The sequence below is a fragment of the Salmo salar genome, chromosome 06, assembly GCF_965601325.2.
Source record: "Salmo salar chromosome 06, fSalSal1, whole genome shotgun sequence".
Lineage (NCBI taxonomy): Eukaryota > Metazoa > Chordata > Actinopteri > Salmoniformes > Salmonidae > Salmo > Salmo salar.
The window spans coordinates 73411191-73431621 of record NC_138296.1 but is presented as its reverse complement, the minus strand read 5'-3'; the positions used below and the strand labels follow the sequence as shown (position 1 = coordinate 73431621).

Sequence of the window (20431 nt, the reverse complement as noted above, 5' to 3'; positions counted from 1 at the left end):
GTGTAAAATTGCCTCTTCTGAAAGGATAGGCTACCAGCTGTAGTGTAGGCCTAATGGAGGGTAAATGCAAGTTTAGTTTAGTTTATTAGGATCCCTATATGGGTATTATGCATAGATATGGGTATTATGACTCACACTGTGGTATTCTATTTTATGCAAGACTACAAATCATGCAAGACTACAAATCATGCAAGACTACAAATCATGCAAGACTACAATTCTATGCAAGACTACAATTCTATGCAAGCTTCATCCCTATATGACCCCTTTGCTAACAGGTATTATGTCAATTTAAAACTTGCACGAGACAGTTAACAGAATTGTCCATTTAAAGAAATGTAGCCAATTTATTCATTACTACATTTAGCTGGCATTAGATAGTTCATCCAGAGATTGTTACCTTTGCCTCGATTCGGCAGTCTGTCCAGATCATCATGGCATTTGAAGGACTTTATGATAGCCACATTAGCAGCTAATTAGCTTTTTTTTTTAAGTGTTTCTAAAATCCCCTATGGGAGAAATGAATGGTGGAAAAATGATTGGAACCATTTAATTGTTTAACCGCTAGGTTTTACGGGTATTATGACTCACACTGTCATACGCTATTTTAAGTTCATGGTAATACACATTGTAGCCTAGTCTAGTAAGTTGACTGTGTGTGTCAGGGTGACCATTCCATTTTTCCTGGGACAGTTTCAGCCCCATTTCAGGTGTCCTGACTTTTCAGGATACAAAAAAAGGTGAATGTGTCAGCAAGACGCATCAATTAATGTAGGCCTAATTAATGGCAATCGCTGAATGCCATTGGGCACACTTTTTGGTGTTTTGTAACAGATGTCTCTTTCCATTCATTAAATGACGCAGTATACATGTAGTTCGGGATGCTGGAATTATTTTGGAGTGGACGAACATGCACAGGTAGCCTACTTTTTTAAGTGATTTGTTTGAAAATCAGATGAAACATGATAACTGAGCCTCCCGAGTGCCACGGTAGTATACGGCACTGCATCGCCGTGCTTGAGGCGTCACTACAGACCCGGGTTCAATCCCAGGCTGTGTCACAGCCGACCATGACCGGGAGACCCATGAGGCAGCGCACAATTGGCCCAGCGTCGTCCGGGTTAGGGAGGGTTTGGCCGGCTGGGACGTCCTTGTCCCATCGCGCTCTAGCGACTCCTTGTGGCGGGTCGGCATGTGCAAGCTGACTTGGTCGCCAGCTGGACGGTGTTTCCTCCGACACATTGGTGCGGCTGGCTTCCGGGTTAAGCGAGCAGTGTGTCAAGAAGTAGTGCGGCTTGGCAGGGTAGTGTTTCGGAGAAAGCGTGGCTCTCGACCTTCACCTCTCCCGTGTCCATAGGGGAGTTGCAGCGATGGGACAAGACTGTAACTACCAATTGGGAAGAAAAATTGATAAATGTACAAAAAAATAACAAATACAAAAATGATTGCTTGTGTTCATGCCACATTAAAATGTAATTCATTTTTACCGTTTAAATGACGCCTTTATTATTAAGCCCATGAAGACTATGTGTACGTGTGCACTCAATCGACATTTCAAAATATCAGCCCCCACTGCTGTGAAGGTCACACAGAGCTCTAACTTGGCTTGTTGAACTGGTTAGGAACTTGTTTTTCATCTCATATCTCATCTTGTCCATTTATGACAAATAAAAAGTGTTTTTGTTTAAAACCTATGAATTATTTTAGATTGGCTATAAATCGAAACCACTGTTTTCTGCTGCGCTACGATGTAGAGATTGTAGGCATGTGCTTTGTCAGTGGTTGTGACATAGGCTTCAGCCAGGAGTTGATGGACAGTTGGAAGAGCGAATGAAATGGTAGAAGGGACATCTCAGCTTCAAGTGGTTTCAGATTTCACATCCTATGTCACACAGGCGCAAAACATTATACTACTGTGTCCGTAGGAATCAGGGCTATCACTCAACCCAAGCCATTTCGAAGTACGGTGTCCACAGATTGATGTATAAGCAAAAATGTGACCTGAAACCGGTACCAGAACCCACGAGGTCACCTAAACAGGGGATTTTACATTTAAGATTAATGTGCCCAGATTAATGTGTCCCAGGTTCCTGGAGAGGTTGTGAATTTATTTTATCTTCCAGACATCAAAGGCTGATGGTTTCACAGACCAAGGATATAAACCTGTCATTGTATGTACAGAACAGTAGACTACTTTGATTCTAAAGAGAGGTTGCAATCCTCTATTTACTGTGTAGAATTTCCTCATAAAATCCCATATCAAGCCCACACCCTACAACTATCCATCACACGCCCAAACACTGTTAAACAATGCTAATAAGTACTGGTACTAAACTTTAGTAGAACATAAATAAACACATTCTTTTAAAGAATACCTCCTACACCTGTATGTGGACAGACAAGCCCGGTGGTTTTGCAACCCCTGTGTGATTGAACAAAACACAATGCCTCTGAATACCATCTGACAGGGTATAGTAGGCGTTTGCTGGTTCCTTTGGACGGGTTTGAGACAGGGCAACAATGAGAGGAAGTCCCTGCGAGACCCAGCCCTCCCTCTGCCAGTGGAGAGGGAGGGGGAAGGTGGGGGACCCGCAGGACCAGGATGGACCAGGAGGTTCCCTGCTATACTAAGGGCTGCATTCCAATAAAAAATGTACTCCCTTTCCTCTGACCACCTTAGCGGATCTGAATGGATTGGATAGTCAAAGCAATATGCTGATAGCTCCACCACCTAGCCTTCTAGGAGGGATAGGCAGGGTCATAGTATTTCTTTCACCTAATCAGTCCTCTTAGATTGGAGGGAGAAAATCACAAAGGGCAGAGTGAAAGGAACAAAGGAGGGACTAAGTGTTGTGTTGAGCTGTGGCCCTGGTTCTCTATCTTATCAGAGCCTAGTGTTTTTACTGGACCTCTACAACCGACACAGGCCTGGACGGCCCATGCAGACACCACTGACCTGGCAGACACTGTGGAAAGACTGAGGTTACAGTATTGACAAAGGGGCTGGAAAACCAGAGCATGTACGCTCAGATATAAAAATAGTTGTTTTGCAGCACATAGAAATACTATTTATGTTATAACTTTTTTGTCTATTTGTTTTTATTAACACCATTCGGGGGTTTCGGCTCCAGCTTCGACATTCAGACCCAAGGTTGTAATTGGTAGTGTTGCGCTTGAAGAAACTGTCGCCTGTGGTTGCAGAGGTGGACTGGAGAAAATGAGAAAAACTGCAATGTTTATCATTTTGGGAAAAAATGTAATCCGAGATGGTAGCTGACTGTTCCATTACAAAAGCAGGGACAGGGAGATTGAGGGGGGGCTGGTTTGGGACTTGAAGGGGTGAATTTGTTTCTTCTCATTAATCAAACTTAAGGAAATGATGGGACAGGAAGTGATTACGGTGGCCCCGCTCCCGCCCCTCCAGGAGGAACTCTGTCCAGGACAGATAAGAGAGCCCCATTCCTAATTTTACGCAGAATAGCAGGAAATGTGACAGTGAAGTTTTCCGCTTCCACAAACAAGAAAGCAGCCAGCCCGGTTTTGGAGGGAATCCTGTGCGGCTGAGTTCGTCTGGGCTGATCTCTTTCACTCTGAGAGAGAGAGAGAGAGAGAGAGAGAGAGAGAGAGAGAGAGAGAGAGAGGCAAAGGGAGAAAGTGAGGGAAGAAAGAAAAGAAGCAGGGAAAGGGAAGGAGGGAGAGAGAGAAAAGAGAGGGATAGAAAGGGACATACAGAGAGTAAGTGATAGAAGAGGAAGAGTGAAAGAGGGATAGGCAGGAGGAAGAAAGAGAGAGACGTGAGGAAGCCAAGGAGAGCTACTGGATGCATAACATTCTCTCCTCTTCTCTGACAGTGCAGAGAAAGTTATGGCCGAAAACAACACCAATCTCTTTCTGGAAATACTTCAGTCATTTGATGTTGGTGAGTTTTTTCAACTCTCTCTCTCTCAATTCAATTTCAATTTAAGGGGATTTATTGGCATGGGAAACATATGTTTACATTGCCAAAGTAAGTGAAATAGATAATAAACAAAAGTGAAATAAACAATAAAAAATGTACAGTGAACATTACACTCACAAAAGTTCCAAAAGAATAAAGACATTTCAAATGTCATATTATGTCTCTCGCTCTCTCAGCTGCTACTCTGCTCCTCTGTTGTGGTTTCTCTGTTGGCACTTCTCTGTTTTCACTAGAATGAATAGGTTTAATGATGATGAGAGTACTTGAATATTTTGTCAGGAAAAGAAAACATGCATTCAATACTGCATTTATCGGACCTGACAGACTAGTATTTAGACGCAAAGGCAAGAACAGACCCATAAAATCAGCAATATTGCAAAGCTTCCTCTTGGTTAGTGTTTTTTCCTCCTTCCTCCCAAATGTCATTTCCAGATGACTTCTTGTCTGCTTTTCCCTTTTCCAACAGAGGACAATGAAAAACTATGTAGAGGTAGCAGAGTACGTTTACACTTCATAAGACCTAGCTGTATCCAAAGGCAATTGATTTGTTTTTGCTGGCAGTGGTCCACTGGGATTTGTCCTCTGTTCCTTTCTCTCTTTTCAGAGAGACACATATGGTGACCATAGTGTCTCAGGGAGCAAGTAAAATACAACAAAATGTTGATCTTTATTTTGAGGGAAGGAGATGTAATCAGTTTTGTGTCTCTGGAGGACTTGGTCTCATAATCACCATAGAGGAAGGTCTGTGATTATTTGGTTGTAGTGTGCCATTTTAGCAGAGTTCTATTAGTTCATCATCATAACAGCGTTGTTGATGTTAGGATAGTGACTTGTTGTGGGCTTGGCAGTACATATCTGGGCTGGGTCCAGATTGAAACCGTTCCCTCCACAGACTATAAACCACATAACTTTTACTATTACTTTACTTTACAGTTTTAGTTTTTTAGTGTGGCAAAAAAAAAAGTTTTATGAGCATGAAGGTATCTATTGAATGTCTAATGATGATGCTAGATGATAGTGAGTTTTGAACAGGTCTTTTCATATAAATCTCTTTGGTGTCCAAAAACTCTTACTCTATGTCGCCCACTAACCAAGATATAACGAATGGCCCCTTCCCTCTCTCTCCTTCCCAGTCTCCCTGATCATAGCTTTCTGTGTGTCCATTGCGGTGGGCATCCTATTGGGGGTGCTGGTCTATGTTGTCCTGACCTGGATGTCCCGTCGCAGGGCCGGCTCGGGCAGTATCACCCGCCGGCCACCTCGCCCGTCACGCACCTCCCCGCGCGCCCGGCCTGGCTTCAATCGCAACAGCAGCTACGACCGGCGGAGCAACAACAGCCTGGTTAGCGCTGCCTTCAGCTTCCACCGCCAGGCCTCCTCCCCAGACCAGGCTGACCCTTTGGGTCGCAAACCCAGCTTCAGGGCCTCCACCTTTCACCCACTCCTCCAGTGCAGCCAGATCGCCCGAGAAGCTGAGGAGGGGAGCCAGACCACGTTGCCTCGCACTCCAACCCTGACCAATTCAGCTGGGTCAGCCCACCAAACCGCAGCCCAGGCTGCTGCCATCCCACCCAGGCCCGAGTTGTTCTGGAGCAGTAGTAGTCTGAGGGGGTTCCATGCCACACAGACCCCACCTCCTGCTTATGAGAGCATTATAAGGGCCTACCAGGAGACTTGCACCTGAGGAGGGGATGGATGTGTCCAGCCTGATAGTGGACTGACTGAGGCCAGGGCTGTCAATGGGTTTTAGAACAACTGGATATGTTTGACTTGAGGGGAAAATAAAGAGCCCTAATGCTAATATATGTTTCTGTGTGTGTGTGTGTGTGTGTGTGTGTGTGTGTGTGTGTGTGTGTGTGTGTGTGTGTGTGTGTGTGTGTGTGTGTGTGTGTGTGTGTGTGTGTGTCAGCTGTTTATTACTGTGTGTTTGTGAGCAAGAAAGAGATGTTTATTTTCAGATAAGACTGAGTATTTGTTGTACATGTGTGAATGTGTGTGTGTAAATGTGTGTGTGAATGTGTGTGTGTCTAATGACATTTATAAGATTGAGAACTCATGTTGATTTCCATCATGTACCAACCCAACCCACTCATGTAACTGGATTACTTTCTATTTGTGAGCTTGGACATGCAAAATGATATGGATAAACAATGTTTGCATGATTCAATGAGGGTTACTCTCCAAGGTAATCTGCAAAATGTGTGTATGTATGAATGATTGTCATGGATCTGATTTATAAAATGGTCACTGTTTTGGTTGGAATTTACTGGACACAGTTCATAACTTAACACAATAAAATGCTGAACGAAATGGTAACGGGCTGTGAATATGAAACATAATATCATCTGTACCAGAAACGTGTTATTTATGCCCTTATTTGGTGCCACTGCTTTCCAGTGTCCAGTCTATAGGCTACACTTTTCTGGTGGGCAAACTGACAGATCTCTCACTGACTCCCTCTCACTGTTTCCTGAGGAAGGAATTATTTCACTGGGCCGAAATGTAAGAGGTCAGGGCTTTAGGTGCCCAGTTATACAATGGCCAAAGAGACAGTCTACCACAGAAAAAGCATGATTACATTTCTTCAGCCCCATCCCTCATCCATTTACTAAAAAATTGGCGGGGTAGTGGCTTTATTGATATTTGAATCCTAGATTTCCCATTTAAAGTGTAGACCATCATTGTAAATAAGAATTTGTTCTTAACTGACTTGCTTAGTTAAATAAAGGTTCAATTGAAAGAAAATGTAAAAAAAAAAAAAAACATTTAAATGAGTGGATATTGATCAGCCACATGGTGGTGGCACATTCATTGGGGAGGACGGGCTCGTGGTAATGAATGGAGCAGAATCGGTGGAACGGTATCAAATACATCAAACACATGGTTTCCAGGTGTTTGATGCCATTCCATTTGCTCCATTCCGGCCATTATTATGAGCCATTCTCCCCTCAGCTGCCTCCACTGTGACAGACCAGCAGAAGAATATTTAAGTTTAGGCATAGTGGTCAAAATAAATGGGTGACTTCCAGAGTGGCGACGGGATCAATAAACCCATCAACTTCGGGACACACTCGTGACTTGAATGATGCAATTCATGTTACACTTTTAAATAATAAAACGAGCATTACATTAAAATGAACAAATCCCTCCTGTCATTTTACTAAATATAAACCTCAGAAACAGTTTAAGACTGCATTTGGGAGGTATGTAATATTTTACATGCGTCAAGTTTCGACATCAGACATAACAAATGCACGTGTCATATAATTAGGCACTCTTCATTATTTTGTTTAATTCGTGTTTAATGAGCATTACGGTAGTTGGAGATCTGGAAAGACATGTTTTATGCTTTGAGGTACTACGGTAAGTGACGTTTGTTACATGAGACTGGCGCAGTTTATTTTTTCACAACACAGCTGACAGGTTGGGGTTGTTGGAGAGGAAGCTCTCTACTAGCCCTTCAAAATACACTAATTAAATCTTCGAAATAAGGTAAATTTGTATAATGTCTAGCAAACTACACACATCAATTCAAGCCTGGTTACAAGTCTTACAATCTCATGTTTGTCTGTTACGCTACGTTAGTTAACTTCAGCTGTATAATTAACGTTACATTTTCCCACGTTTTTTAGCTAGCTGGCTAGTTACTGTAGGTACGCGTGACCCAAATTAATCCGATTGCTCAATCATATCACAGACTGGATGTTTGTCTAATCAAAGAACTACCCCTCGGCAAAATAAATGGTTGCTCTTTCTAATGGGAACATTGCATTGGCTGGCTAGCTAGCTAACGTTAGCTAGTTTCATGTTAACGTTACCTACCAGAGCCAGGCACCTTGACTTGTTTATGGTAGCTAGCTAGCTAACCTGTCAAATCTCTTGCGCCGTGAGGCTATCACAACATCTAATCTGAAACTATGAATACAATAACTTCCCCTTTCACATACATTGATAAGGTTCTTCAGGGTACTGTAGTTTAGTTTCTCTCCGCTGAAGCTGTTTACTGGCTCTTTTGATGTCTCTCTGGGTGAATGTGTGTAGTTAGAGGATGTCTGTGGCTGCACTCCGTCTGATACGCAGCAGGAGGCTGAGCAGCACCTCTGGCCCTGGTGTGAAGAAGGTGCTGCCATGGAGGGACATCAGTATGTTATGGGACTGTGCTGTCCCCCTTCACAATCCACACTCAATAAGGAAATATGATCACTTATCAAATAGCTGATACACCCACAATGTATAATCATCTGGAATTCTTTAATATCATAGTTATTTAAAAAAAAATACATATTTGTCTTATGTTTTGATTTCAGGGAAAATTGCAAAGATGACCGGAGCTGTCATATTGGGGTAGGTGAAGATAACCACTTCACATATAAACACTCAGCCATACTAAGTTATTTTAGGTTGAGTTCATTGGGTATGGAGACCTATCTGCTCTAACTACTGTATATCTTGTCTATGGCTTCATTCCTCTCTCAGGGGTTGCATGTGTATCACATACGAGGTGGTTTCCTTGAACAAGGCGGTACGCATCGACACGCAGGCCATTCAGCAGGAAAAGCTCAAGTCCTACATCTACCTGTCAGCCACGCCCTCTAAAGAGCAGGAGAACCTTGGCACAGGTACAGTATGTCATTTACCTCACCTGGGCTTTGTGACAAGGCATCGTCATGTGCTCTCTGATAACAATAGTTATCAGTACATACATGATATTCCACATAGGGAATGCTGAGACTTGGTGTTATGTGCTTTTTCTCTCCTCTATCCTGTTTACAACCCAAAATTGAGGGGTTTTTGGAACACATTTGAATTCCCCAAGACTTCCTCAATAGTCTACCCAACAAAAGGCCCACATGTGGTGCATGTTGTCACAGAAAATATTTTGGCTGAGTTTTCATTTATGAGGAGTTGTTGATGGGTTTCCACCAGGTCCAGGTGTCCAGCGACGACAGTCTTCCTTCCTCCCTCTGCTCTCCCTCCTGTGTACTGTAGCACAGCCTGTCTGGTCTTTGCTCTCACTTCCACTGGTCAAGGCTGCTGTGAATGAAAACAGACCGTCCAGCCAAGACTGATAGGAAACGGTTTAGAGAAGCAGTAAACCGAAGCAAGCAACAACTGTCATTTTATAACCAGATTTACAGGCTAAAAGCCTATTGTTTGGTCAATTTTACTAGAAAATGTGCAGGTAGATCAACCAGAGGTCCAGCCTGGAGCACTATACATTTATAGCTTGCTACATAGTTCATTTGAGGTGTTAAAATAATACTGTGTTATAACATGTTAATTGCTGATCATAACCAAACCCATGTATCTGTTTCAGGGCTCACATATAAGGCCAGGAGAGAACTTCATAAAGCAGCAAGGAGGTTTCTGGAAGTTTCCTCAAGGATTCTTCTGAGGCCTCTGGATGGTGAGAAAGATCCACTGAAAGTAGTTTCCTCCTACACAGCACTAAATTCACAACTGCAGTATTGTTTTTGTAATTTATATTTTTTTTTACTAAAGCTACAGCTGCATTTAGAAACCTACACACAATACTTTAGTTGTTGTACCACATGCATTTCAACTTCCTATTCCGCTAGTACTGGAAAGCAGAAGTCAGTGTTGTGATAGAAACATTAGAGTTCATCCTCCAAGCCTCGGGTAAAGCTCAGTTGGGGTATTTCAGACACACACGGATGGACGTCAGTAGGTTTGTTATTGAGACAACGTGTTCACTTCAGGAAACACCTGCCCTTCACTTCCTGGGTTTGAATGTGTGTGTCTTCATTCATGTACTTTTGTGTGTATTCTTATGCTTGAGTCATCACCAGTCACAGGTGTGGACTGAACCCCCTCCCCTCTCCTTAATGCTTTATAATGTGACAGACATTATGGAATTCAGTTGTACAATTGGGATTGTACTACAAATTCTGCATAGATTGTACATTCAAAACTGTACTAACATGAACCTTTTCTCACCTTACTGTTTGACACTTGATAGCTGCCCCGGCTGCCAGGCCGATGATAACAGCAGGTCTGCAGTCTCATTGCTGTAGTACAGTAGTAGAATAATGATTGATGGTATTAGGTGGTAGATTGTCTTTGTTTGTACTGTAGATGATATTGCACCCTTGGTCATTTAGGTGTAGTTCTTAAATGTATTTCAAATGAAATATATTATGTAAGAAATGCTTGTAAAAATATCCATATTTTCATCATAAAAAATTGTGACTGTGTCAGAGCACCTGAGTCATATGGATGCGGACCCCCATGAGGTGGCGCTGTGGGTCCTGTTGAAGAGGGCTTGTTCAGCCAATAGGACCACCAGACTGTCAGCTGTACAGGAGCTGGCCCAGAACCACCACTGGCATGGTGAGACATCACCACTTTCAACCTGTAAATGTGAAATGTGTGCTAGTGAACGGTGATAGTGTTTGATAGGGATTGGTCCGTTACCCCTGTCCATCACAGACTACCAGTACCAGACAGCAGCCCAGGCTATAGACCAGAGGACGGCATTGGGTCTGGCCCGCACCTCTCAAGTGGACCAACGCTTCTTCCTGTCCCCGCCTGTCCTGCCTTGGGTGGAAGATGTAGGTATCTGTCACTGATGGGGATTAAAAATGATTGTGTATCAAATCAAATGTTATGAATGTTCTGTGTGTGTTTTAATGTGAGTGTGTTTGTTTGGCCCTCTGTTTAGAGGTTGTCTGTAGAGGACGGTCTGAGGCAGCTGCTGGCATCTCTCCCCCAGTCTGAGGTGGACCAGTGTGTCCAGTACTTCACCTCACTGGCCCTGAGGGAGAGTACCCAGTCCCTGGCTGCACAGAGGGTAAGACATGCTCACACACATATTTATACATATACTCACTCATACACAATTTTAGGTAGATAACTGGATCTCTCTGTTTTAGGGGGGTTTGTGGTGTTTTGGGGGGAATGGACTGCCCTATGCCCAAAGCCTCACTTCTGTCCCTTCTGAGAAGGTTGAGTCCTTCTGTCTACAGGCCCTAGTGCAGCACTCCAAGGTTATGTAACATTTTGCTTTAACCATTTGTAACTCAAGCATACATTTTGTCAAGGGACTTTTGAAAAACATTATTAGCCTTTATTTTCAAGATACATGAACATCTTTTTCATCATACCTTGTAACTCACCATAACAGACCCTCAAGGTTTTCATATCATAGGATACAGTCGTTGACACTATCAGGGGATATTAAGAGCATATAAATGCATTCTAACACCTGTATGTCTGTTCTCCAGGTCCAGAGTCACTGCAACCACATCGTGGCCAACGGGGGCCTGCAGCTCCTTCAGAGGGTCTACCAGCTCCGCAGAGACTCCCCGAAGATCCAGAGGAACATTGTACGCATCATCGGCAACCTGGCTCTCAACGACAGCGTGCACCAGGCCATAGTACAGTCAGGTGGGTGATAGCTCTCCCCTCAGTGTGTCAGGTGGGTGCTAGTTATCCTCTGTGTGTCAGGTGGGTGCTAGCTCTCCTCTCAGCGTGTCAGGTGGGTGCTAGCTCTCCTCTGTGTGTCAGGTGGGTGCTAGTTATCCTTTGTGTGTCAGGTGGGTGCTAGTTATCCTCTGTGTGTCAGGTGGGTGCTAGTTATCCTCTGTGTGTCAGGTGGGTGATAGCTCTCTGATCAGTGTGTCAGGTGGGTGCTAGCTCTCTGCTCAGTGTGTCAGGTGGGTGCTAGCTCTCCGCTCAATGTGTCAGGCGGGTGCTAGCTCTTCGCTCAGTGTGTCAGGCGGGTGCTAGCTCTCCGCTCAGTGTGTCAGGCGGGTGCTAGCTCTCCGCTCAGTGTGTCAGGCGGGTGCTAGCTCTCCGCTCAGTGTGTCAGGCGGGTGCTAGCTCTCCGCTCAGTGTGTCAGGCGGGTGCTAGCTCTCCGCTCAGTGTGTCAGGCGGGTGCTAGCTCTCCGCTCAGTGTGTCAGGCGGGTGCTAGCTCTCCGCTCAGTGTGTCAGGGGTACTGGCTATCGGATTATGTTCTGTTACTAGTGCCATCGTATGTGATGTTCTGTTACCTTGCAGGTTGGGTGCCAGTGCTAGCAGAGATGATGCAGTCTCCACACATCATACAGGCGTCCCATGCTGCTCGGGCTCTGGCCAACCTGGACAGGGAGACGGTCAAGGAGAAGTACCAGGATGGAGTCTACGTGTTACATCCCCAGTGCCGAACCAGGTACACATCATTCATCATGACTAAGCACGTTTCCATCCACAGTTTTTATGTGAGTAAAGTCATACCGCATTAAAAAAATATAAAGTCACGACAGCTATGATGGAAACAGAAAGTTTCGGTACAATTTTATGAATGCAGACAAATCATTTGTTTGTTCGACATGGTAGGATCTTTTTGTGTCTGTAAAATGTATTATGCAAGAAATGGAGGTGAAAACGCCTTTATGCTCAAATGTTGATATAATAACCATCATATCGAAGTAAACTTAGCATCACGCATAATACACTATATATACAAAAGTATGTGTGTGGATTCGGCTATTTGGGTGTATAAAATCGAGCACACAGCCATGCAATCTCCATAGACAAACATTGTCAGTAGAATGGCCTTACTGAAGAGCTCAGTGACTTTCAACATGGCACCGTCATAGGATGCCACCTTTCCAACAGGTCAGTTCATCACATTTCTGCCCTGCAAGAGCTGCCCCGGTCAACTGTAAGTGCTGTTATTGTGAAGTGGAAACATCTAGGTGCAACAACGGCTCAGCCGCGAAGTGGTAGGCCACACAAGGTTCACAGAGCGGGACCGTCGAATACTGAAGTACACTACGTAAAAATCGACTGTCCTCAGGTTGCAACACTCACTACCGTGTTCTACACTGCTTCTGGAAGCAACATCAGCACAATACCTTTTCGTCTGTAGCTTCATTTCCATAGCCAAACATCCGCACACAAGACTAAGATCAACATGCGCAATTCCAAGCGTAGGTTGGAGTGGTGTAATGTTCGCCGCCATTGGAATCTGGAGCATTGGAAACGTGTTCTCTGGAGCGATGAATCATGTTTCACCATCTGGCAGTCTTACGGACAAATCTGTATTTGGCGGATACCAGGAGAACGCTACCTGCCCCAATGCATAGTGCCAACTGTACAGTTTGGTGGAGGAGGAATAATGGTCTGGAGCTGTTTTTCATAGTTAAGGCTAGGCCCCTTAGTTCCAGTGAAGGGAATTCTTAATGCTACAGCATACAATGACATTCTAGACGATTCTGTGCTTCCAACAATGTGCCAACAGTTTGGGGAAGGCCCTTTCCTGTTTCAGCATGACAATGCCCCCGTGCACAAAGTGAGGTCCATACAGAAATGGTTTGTCAAGATGGATGTGGAAGACCTTTTTTTTTTGTATTATAAAAAAAATGTAAACCCCTTTTTCTCCCCAATTTCGTTGTATCCGATTGGTAGTTACAGACTTGTCTCATCGCTGCAACTCCTGTATGGACTTGGGAGAGGCGAAGGTCGAGAGCCGTGCGTCCTCCGAAACACAACCCAACCAAGCCGCACTGCTTCTTGACACAATGCCCACTTAACCCGGAAGCCAGCCGCACCAATGTGTTGGAGGAAACACTGTACACCTGGCGAACGTGTCAGCATGCACTGCGCCCGGACTGCCACAAGGAGTCGCTAGAGCACGATGAGACAAGGAAATTCCGGCCGGCCAAACCCTCCCCTAACCCAGACAACGCTGGGCCAATTGTGCGCCGCACCATGGATCTCCTGGTCGCGGCCGGCTGTGACACAGCTTGTGATCAAACCCGGGTCTGTAGTGACGCACTGATTTTTATCTACAAAAAGAGACTCCCCACTGGTGGGAAAATTTGCAAATCAAATTTTATTTGTCACATGCTCCGAATTCAACAGGTGTAGTAGCCCTTACAGTGAAATGCTTACTTACATTTTCTTTATGCAGATTCTAGATTATTCGCATAAAAAACTGTCACCAATTGGATGGAAATCTAGCTACTGTCAAAGAATACAAGGTACCATATTCACACAACCACTCCCTATTTTTTGTTTTATGCATTCTGTCTCCAGCCAGCCAATCAAAGCGGATGTTCTCTTTGTTCACGGGCTCCTGGGGGCGGCCTTTAAGACGTGGCGGCAGAAGGACTGTGACCCTACAGAGGAGGAGAAGGCAGCAGGTGCCAGCGAGGACTACACAGAGTGCTGGCCCAAGGTAACACCTGGTAGAGGGTGGTTTATTATGTGTCACTGTAATACTCATGACTTTACCACCAGATGGGAGAATATGTTGGCTTTGCTGATCTAGTCACCTTAGCCAATGTAGAATGTATGTTTGAGTCGTATGATGCCAAATCTGCTCACCAACGTCCTCTCTCCCTTTTTGACTGGTTCTTTCTCTCCCCTCCCCATTGGTCAGTCGTGGTTGGCTGCAGACTGCCCCAACCTGAGGGTTCTATCTGTGGAGTATGACACTCACCTGAGTGACTGGAGAGCCAAGTGTCCTGTTGAAAACCAGAGGTGTGTGTCTCCTCTTTCCTCTACTTCCTTAGTGTGACCATATTACTGTATCATTCAGACATTCTTGGTGACAACTCCACTGATACTGTTGTATGCCTGTGCCCTTAGGATGTCTCTGGCGTATAGGAGTCGAGAGCTGCTGAAGAAGCTAAAGTCCGCAGGAGTAGGAGACAGGCCTGTGGTCTGGGTTTCACATAGCATGGGAGGTAAGCTATCTTTCACTATTTAGCAAAAAATGGACAATGGACAAAAACCTGTTAGTTTTGAATTCTCTATCATTTCCTATCAGGTTTGCTGGTGAAGAAGATGCTGCTGGATGCGTCGAGGGACCCAGACATGAGAGAACTGATGAAGAACACCAAGGGTGTCATGTTCTACAGTGTGCCCCACCATGGCACCTTCATGGCAGAGTACTCTGTCAATGTCAGATACCTCCTCTTCCCCTCCGTAGAGGTCCGGGAGCTCTGCAGAGGTATGGACAGAAGTCATTTGTGATTATTCTGGAGGTCAGGTTAGAGAGAACGATTCTTAACAGCAGTGTTTTAGACAGTAATAACCTCCCATTGCATCCGTGTTACAGATAACAAACATACTCCTGTTTATGGTGTTATTGCATCATTGTCTATACCAGGGGTGTCAAACTCAAATACCCAGTGGGCCAAAATGTAAAACCTGAACAAAGTCGCGGGCCAACATTGAACAAATGAACCTTTTAATATGGACCCAAACAAGTTTTGCTTTAACATTGAATATGGAACAAGCATCGCTTATTACCATACAATATATCATTTAATAGTGGAGACATGCAAAATCGAATTTCAAATGAAAAAACACATCAATGGCATTCATTTATTAAATAAATAAAATTTAAATAAAAATCGTATGCCTCTTCTATTTGCAGCCTTCTGATTTAAATACCAAAATAAACTTTTTCCACTGGCTAATAATTTTACAAATAAAATGATAATAAATCAATCAACCATTCAAGCCCATGCCTTGTAGCAAGAAAAAGTGCACAAAGAAAACGTTAATTATTGCACACTGATCTAATCTGATGTGCCCAAGCCAGATACCTGGCATCTCTTCTTGGATGCTAGTTCATCAATGTCTGGGCTCAGGCTCTGAGCTGAAGAAATCCTCAGTATCGAGCGAAGGTCTTCATCAGTCAGACGTCTCCTGTGAGTTGTTTTGGTCATCTTCATCGAGGAGAAAAGTTGCTCGCATAGATAAGTGCTGCCGAACATGGAGAGCATCTGAGCAGCTTGGGTGCGGAGCTGAGGCATTGTGTCAGGGATGAACCGTGGAAACTGTGCGGCGCCCACAGCATCATACTTTGACTTCAGCGTGTCGTTGCACTGGAGTTCAATCAGCTCCATTTGGATGTTGGTTGGTGCATTTTCCACATCAACTGCGAAGGGATTAGTAAGCAGTTCAAACCTACATTTCTGGACATCGAAGTCGGCAAATCGCCGGCTAAACTCAGCGGCGAGAACACTGAGTTTTTCAGCAAACTGTGCGCATGGGAACACGGCGGTAGAGATCTGCGCTTTTATGGTTTGGCAGCAGGGAAAATGGCAAGGGTTTCCTTGCAGCATCTGATTCTCCCACAGGCACAGTTTAGTTTTAAAGGCCCTCACTGCAGCGTACATGTCTGTGATGATGCGCCCCCGCCCCTGAAGCTGCAGGTTCAGCGCATCGAGATGGCTCGAGATGTCACAGAGAAAGGCCAGCTCACACAGAAACTTTTGCTCCCGGAGCTCTGCTGTATCCTTGCCTTTGGTTTCCAGGAATTGACATATTTCCTCACGCAGCTCGAAACATCTGTTCAGTACTTTTCCTCTGCTTAGCCATCTCACCTCTGTGTGATACGGCACGTCTGCGTATTCCGAACCACACTCCTCTAGAAAAAATTTAAACTGGCGGTGATTCAGACCTTTGGCTCTTATAAAGTTAACTACCTGTGTTACTGTGGTCATAACATGTTCCATCTTTAGGGCTTTGGCACACAGTGATTCCTGATGTATGATGCAGTGGTAAACAGTTAGCTCACCTGCACAGTTCTCTTCCCGCATCTTCTCCCGAACCATGCCCACCAGTCCACTCTTTTTACCGCACATCGCTGGCGCACCATCTGTCGTTAATCCAACGAGTTTATCCCACGGCAGCTTTATTTCAGTTACACATTTGGAAACCTCCTCAAAGATTTCCTTTCCTGTGGTTGTGCCATGCATTGATTTGAATCCCAATAGCTCCTCCGTAACACACAGATTTGAGTCCACTCCACGGATGAAGACTGACAGCAGAGCAGTATCAGATGCGTCGCAGCTCTCATCCACAGCGAGGGAGAACGCAACAAAATCTTTTCCCTTTTCCATCAGCTGGTCATACAGATTGGTGGCAAGATCACATGTGCGATCAGCTACTGTGTTCCTGCTCAGGCTCACGTTTGAAAATGCTTGCTTTTTCTCTGGGCATACGAGGTCACAAACTTTCATCATGCACTTTTTCACGAACTCTCCCTCATTAAAGGGCCGGGCTGATTTTGCGATCTTTGCTGCCACTATATAACTAGCCTTTACAGCAGTCTCACTTTGATGTGGCTTTTTTTAACATATTCTGTTGTGAAACCAAACTTCTTTTCATCTCCTCTACTTTCTGGCTCCTTTGAGTCATGTCCAGGTCCTTGTATTTGTCATGGTGTTTCGTTTCATAGTGTCGTCTAATGTTGTACTCCTTACTTACAGCCACATTGACTCCACAAACAAGACAAACAGGTTTGTCTTTTACATATGTAAACAGATATTCTGCCTCCCACTTGTCCAGAAAGCTCCTGTTTTCTGCCTTTCTTTTCGCCATTTTTGGGAAGGGATAGCGCGCTGACAGTTGTAGCGTCTATGTTGCTATGACTACTGTCACAGAGGAGAGGGCGTTTCTGGGTCCTGTCCTGATTGGTGCGCGAAAACAACAGCAGAGCATTATGGGATTCGTAGTATTAGCGGTGAATGCGCTGTATAATACCGGCGGGCCAGCTCTAGTAGTAATTTGGTATTGTCTCGCGGGCCAAATATAATTGGGCCAGAGTTTGACACCCATGGTCTATACGTATTCCCTCATTCCCAGACTCTCCAGCACTGCGTGACCTGAATGTCAACTTCCTGAACATGGCCAAGGACAGGGAGTTCAATGTGCTGAGCTTTGCAGAGACGATGCCCACCACCATCGGCCCCATGATCAAGATACTGGTGGTGCCAACGCAGTCAGCAGGTAGGCCACTGTTATTTAATACATTCTGTAGAACATAGCCACAGGAGACCCATATCTAAAATCTATCTATGAATTCAGTTTTTTCTTTCAATTCAAATTCTTGAACTTTTGAACTTCTTCCATGTGAATCTCTTAACTCTGAGACTACTCCGGTTTCAGATCTGGGCATTGGGGACCTGGTCCAGGTGGATGTGGATCACCTCAATATCTGCAAGCCTGAGAAGAAAGACTCGTTCCTCTACAAGCGCAGCCTACAGTTCATCCAGGATGCACTGAAGGGCTACACCAGCCACTGACATGTCAACAGCCGTTTTGATGCTTGAATTGGAAGACTAAGGAGTACTGGCGCACAGAAACTGTCTCTCTTTGTTGCACATTTAAAGAAACCATGGATTTGATTATAGTGTTTACAAAAAATATATACTTTTTATGTACGTATGAAGGATTTATGAAAACATATTAATTGGGTTTATTATAGAAAATGGTGCTCCTCTTGTTCTCCAGCTAGATCTCACTTAGAACTTATGAAGCAGATGAGTTTTACTTAAAGGATTTAAAAAATGATCTCGACCATGTTTACAGGTAGTTTAAAGCTGTAAAAAAGACAGGATATTGACTTTTCTAGTGCATTCCCCTTTGTCCTTGATCCTGGTCAAGTAGACATTTTAACATTTCATGTGTACTGCACTTACTGTACTTTAACCAAAAGACACTACTACCCTGCAAGTCATTCATTGATTACACAGTATGAATTCGTGGCTTGAGTGGTGTGCTTAAGGTCGACTTATTTTATTTCATTTTAGTTAACTTAAGCTGTATGTGTATATATATTAAAACTTAAAGCATTGCCTTGTTACTGTATGTACCATACTGTATTATTTCCTCAAGCCTTACCTCAGATACACATGAAATATTTTAAAGACTGGTTGATATGTGTATTTTGTTGAACTGGAACCTGACCACGTGATGCTCACTAACTCCATTGTATTGCTAATTAAGACTTAACTTGTATTTATCAGTGTAACAAGAAGTCATGCGTATGACTCATTTACATTTGAACTTTTGTTTTACTTGAAATGTAGTGGCAACAAATCCTGAGCATTGACAGACATGTCCATGTCAAATAAACTAAATGTGCAAAATGAAAAGCAGTAATGGTAAGAAAATGTGTGTTATGCCATTGATGGCAGGTTTTGAACAATTGATTTGAATCATAGCTTTGAACTTTCACTCCACCTAACCCAGTGGTTCCCAAACTTTTTATAGTCCCGTACCCATTCAAACATTCAACCTCCAGCTGCGTACATAAGAATGAGTGTGAGTTTTTGTCACAACCCAGCTTGTGGGAAGCGACAAAGAGCTCTTATAGGACCAGGGCACAAATAATAATATGATAATAATCAATAATTTTGCTCTTTAATTAGCCATCTTACATAAAACTTTATCGCAAATTATGAATAACTCATTACAGGTTAATGAGAAGGGTGTGCTTGAAAGGATGCACATAACTCTGCAATGTTGGGGTTGTATTGGAGAGAGTGTCAATCTTAATAAATCATTTCCCACACAACAGTCTGTGCCTGTATTTAGTTTTCACGCTAGTGAGGGCCTAGAATCCACTCTCACGTAGGTACGTGGTCGCAAAGGGCATCAGTGTATTAACAGTGCGATTTGCCAAGGCAGGATACTCTGAGTGCAGCCCAATCCAGAAATCTGGCAGTGGCTTCTGATTAAATACATTTTCACAGAACTGCTTGTTGCAATTTCGATGAGGCTCTCTTGTTCAGATATCGGTAAGTGGACTGGAGGCAGGGCATGAAAGGGATAACGAATCCAGTTGTTTGTGTCATCCGTTTCGGGAAAGTACTTATCACGCTATATCACGTTTGACATTGTCCGTAAGCTTGAGTTCATTTGCACACACAAAAAAATCATACAATGATGGAAAGACCTGTGTGTTGTCCTTGTTAATGCAGACAGAGAAGAGCTCCAACTTCTTAATCATAACCTCAATTTTGTCCCGCACAGTGAATATAGTTGGGCAGAGTCCCTGTAATCCTAGATTCAGATCATTCAGGCGAGAAAAAACATCACCCAGATAGGCCAGTCGTGTGAGAAATCATCATGCAAGTGGTCAGACAAGTGAAAATGAAGGTCAGTAAAGAAAACTTTAAGCTCGTCTCTGAATTTAAAAAAAACGTGACAATACTTTGCCCCTTGATAACCAGCGCACTTCTGTATGTTGTAAAAGCGTTCATGGTCGCTGCCCGAATCATTGCATAGTGCAGAAAATACACGAGAGTTCAGGGGCCTTGCTTTAACAAAGTTAACCATTTTCACAGTGGTGTCCAAAACGTCTTTCAAGCTGTCAAGCAGCAAAAGCCTCTGGTGGATGCTGCAGTGTACCCAAGTGGCGTCGGGAGCAACTGCTTGCATGCGTGTTACCACTCCACTATGTCTCCCAGTCATGGCCTTTGCACCATCAGTACAGATACTAACACATCTTGACCACCAAAGTCCATTTGATGTCACAAAGCTGTCCAGTACTTTAAAAATATCCTCTCCTGTTGTCCTGGTTTCCAGTGGTTTGCAGAAGAGGATGTCTCCTTAATTGACCCCCCATAAACGTAACAGACATATACCAGGAGCTGTGCCAGGCCCGCCACGTCTGTTGACTCATCCAGCTGTAACGCATAGAATTCACTGGCTTGTAGGTGA

General features: G+C 44.0%; 2 protein-coding genes and 1 pseudogene across 3 annotated transcripts; 2 read left to right on the top strand and 1 right to left on the bottom strand.

The window, feature by feature from the left end:
- Positions 1 to 3462: 3462 nt before the first annotated feature.
- On the top strand, positions 3463 to 6268 carry myct1a (myc target 1a). Its single transcript, XM_014205637.3, has 2 exons — positions 3463 to 3919; positions 5092 to 6268. Exons 1-2 carry the CDS (start codon positions 3865 to 3867, stop codon positions 5640 to 5642), a joined length of 606 nt encoding a protein of 201 aa, XP_014061112.1. The 5' UTR covers positions 3463 to 3864; the 3' UTR covers positions 5643 to 6268.
- Positions 6269 to 7336: 1068 nt separating this feature from the next.
- Positions 7337 to 18861, top strand: serac1 (serine active site containing 1). Of its 2 annotated transcripts, XM_014205575.3 has the most exons (17): positions 7337 to 7450; positions 8000 to 8100; positions 8266 to 8302; positions 8435 to 8577; positions 9276 to 9365; positions 10178 to 10309; positions 10409 to 10530; positions 10641 to 10769; positions 10852 to 10965; positions 11203 to 11365; positions 11981 to 12131; positions 14003 to 14144; positions 14349 to 14449; positions 14558 to 14655; positions 14739 to 14921; positions 17570 to 17713; positions 17873 to 18861. In XM_014205575.3, exons 2-17 carry the CDS (start codon positions 8007 to 8009, stop codon positions 18007 to 18009), a joined length of 1980 nt encoding a protein of 659 aa, XP_014061050.1. In that variant the 5' UTR covers positions 7337 to 7450; positions 8000 to 8006; the 3' UTR covers positions 18010 to 18861.
- On the bottom strand, positions 15082 to 17145 carry LOC145879878 (general transcription factor II-I repeat domain-containing protein 2 pseudogene; annotated as a pseudogene).
- Positions 18862 to 20431: the final 1570 nt, after the last annotated feature.

Bases quoted from the DNA above. Each gene is read 5' to 3' on its own strand.
- myct1a (XM_014205637.3), top strand. From the start codon at position 3,865: ATGGCCGAAAACAACACCAATCTCTTTCTGGAAATACTTCAGTCATTT. The intron at 3,920-5,091 runs GTGAGTTTTTTC...TCTCCTTCCCAG, and splicing joins ACTTCAGTCATTTGATGTTG to TCTCCCTGATCATAGCTTTC.
- serac1 (XM_014205575.3), top strand. From the start codon at position 8,007: ATGTCTGTGGCTGCACTCCGTCTGATACGCAGCAGGAGGCTGAGCAGC. The intron at 8,578-9,275 runs GTACAGTATGTC...TATCTGTTTCAG, and splicing joins GCAGGAGAACCTTGGCACAG to GGCTCACATATAAGGCCAGG. The intron at 14,656-14,738 runs GTAAGCTATCTT...ATTTCCTATCAG, and splicing joins GGTTTCACATAGCATGGGAG to GTTTGCTGGTGAAGAAGATG.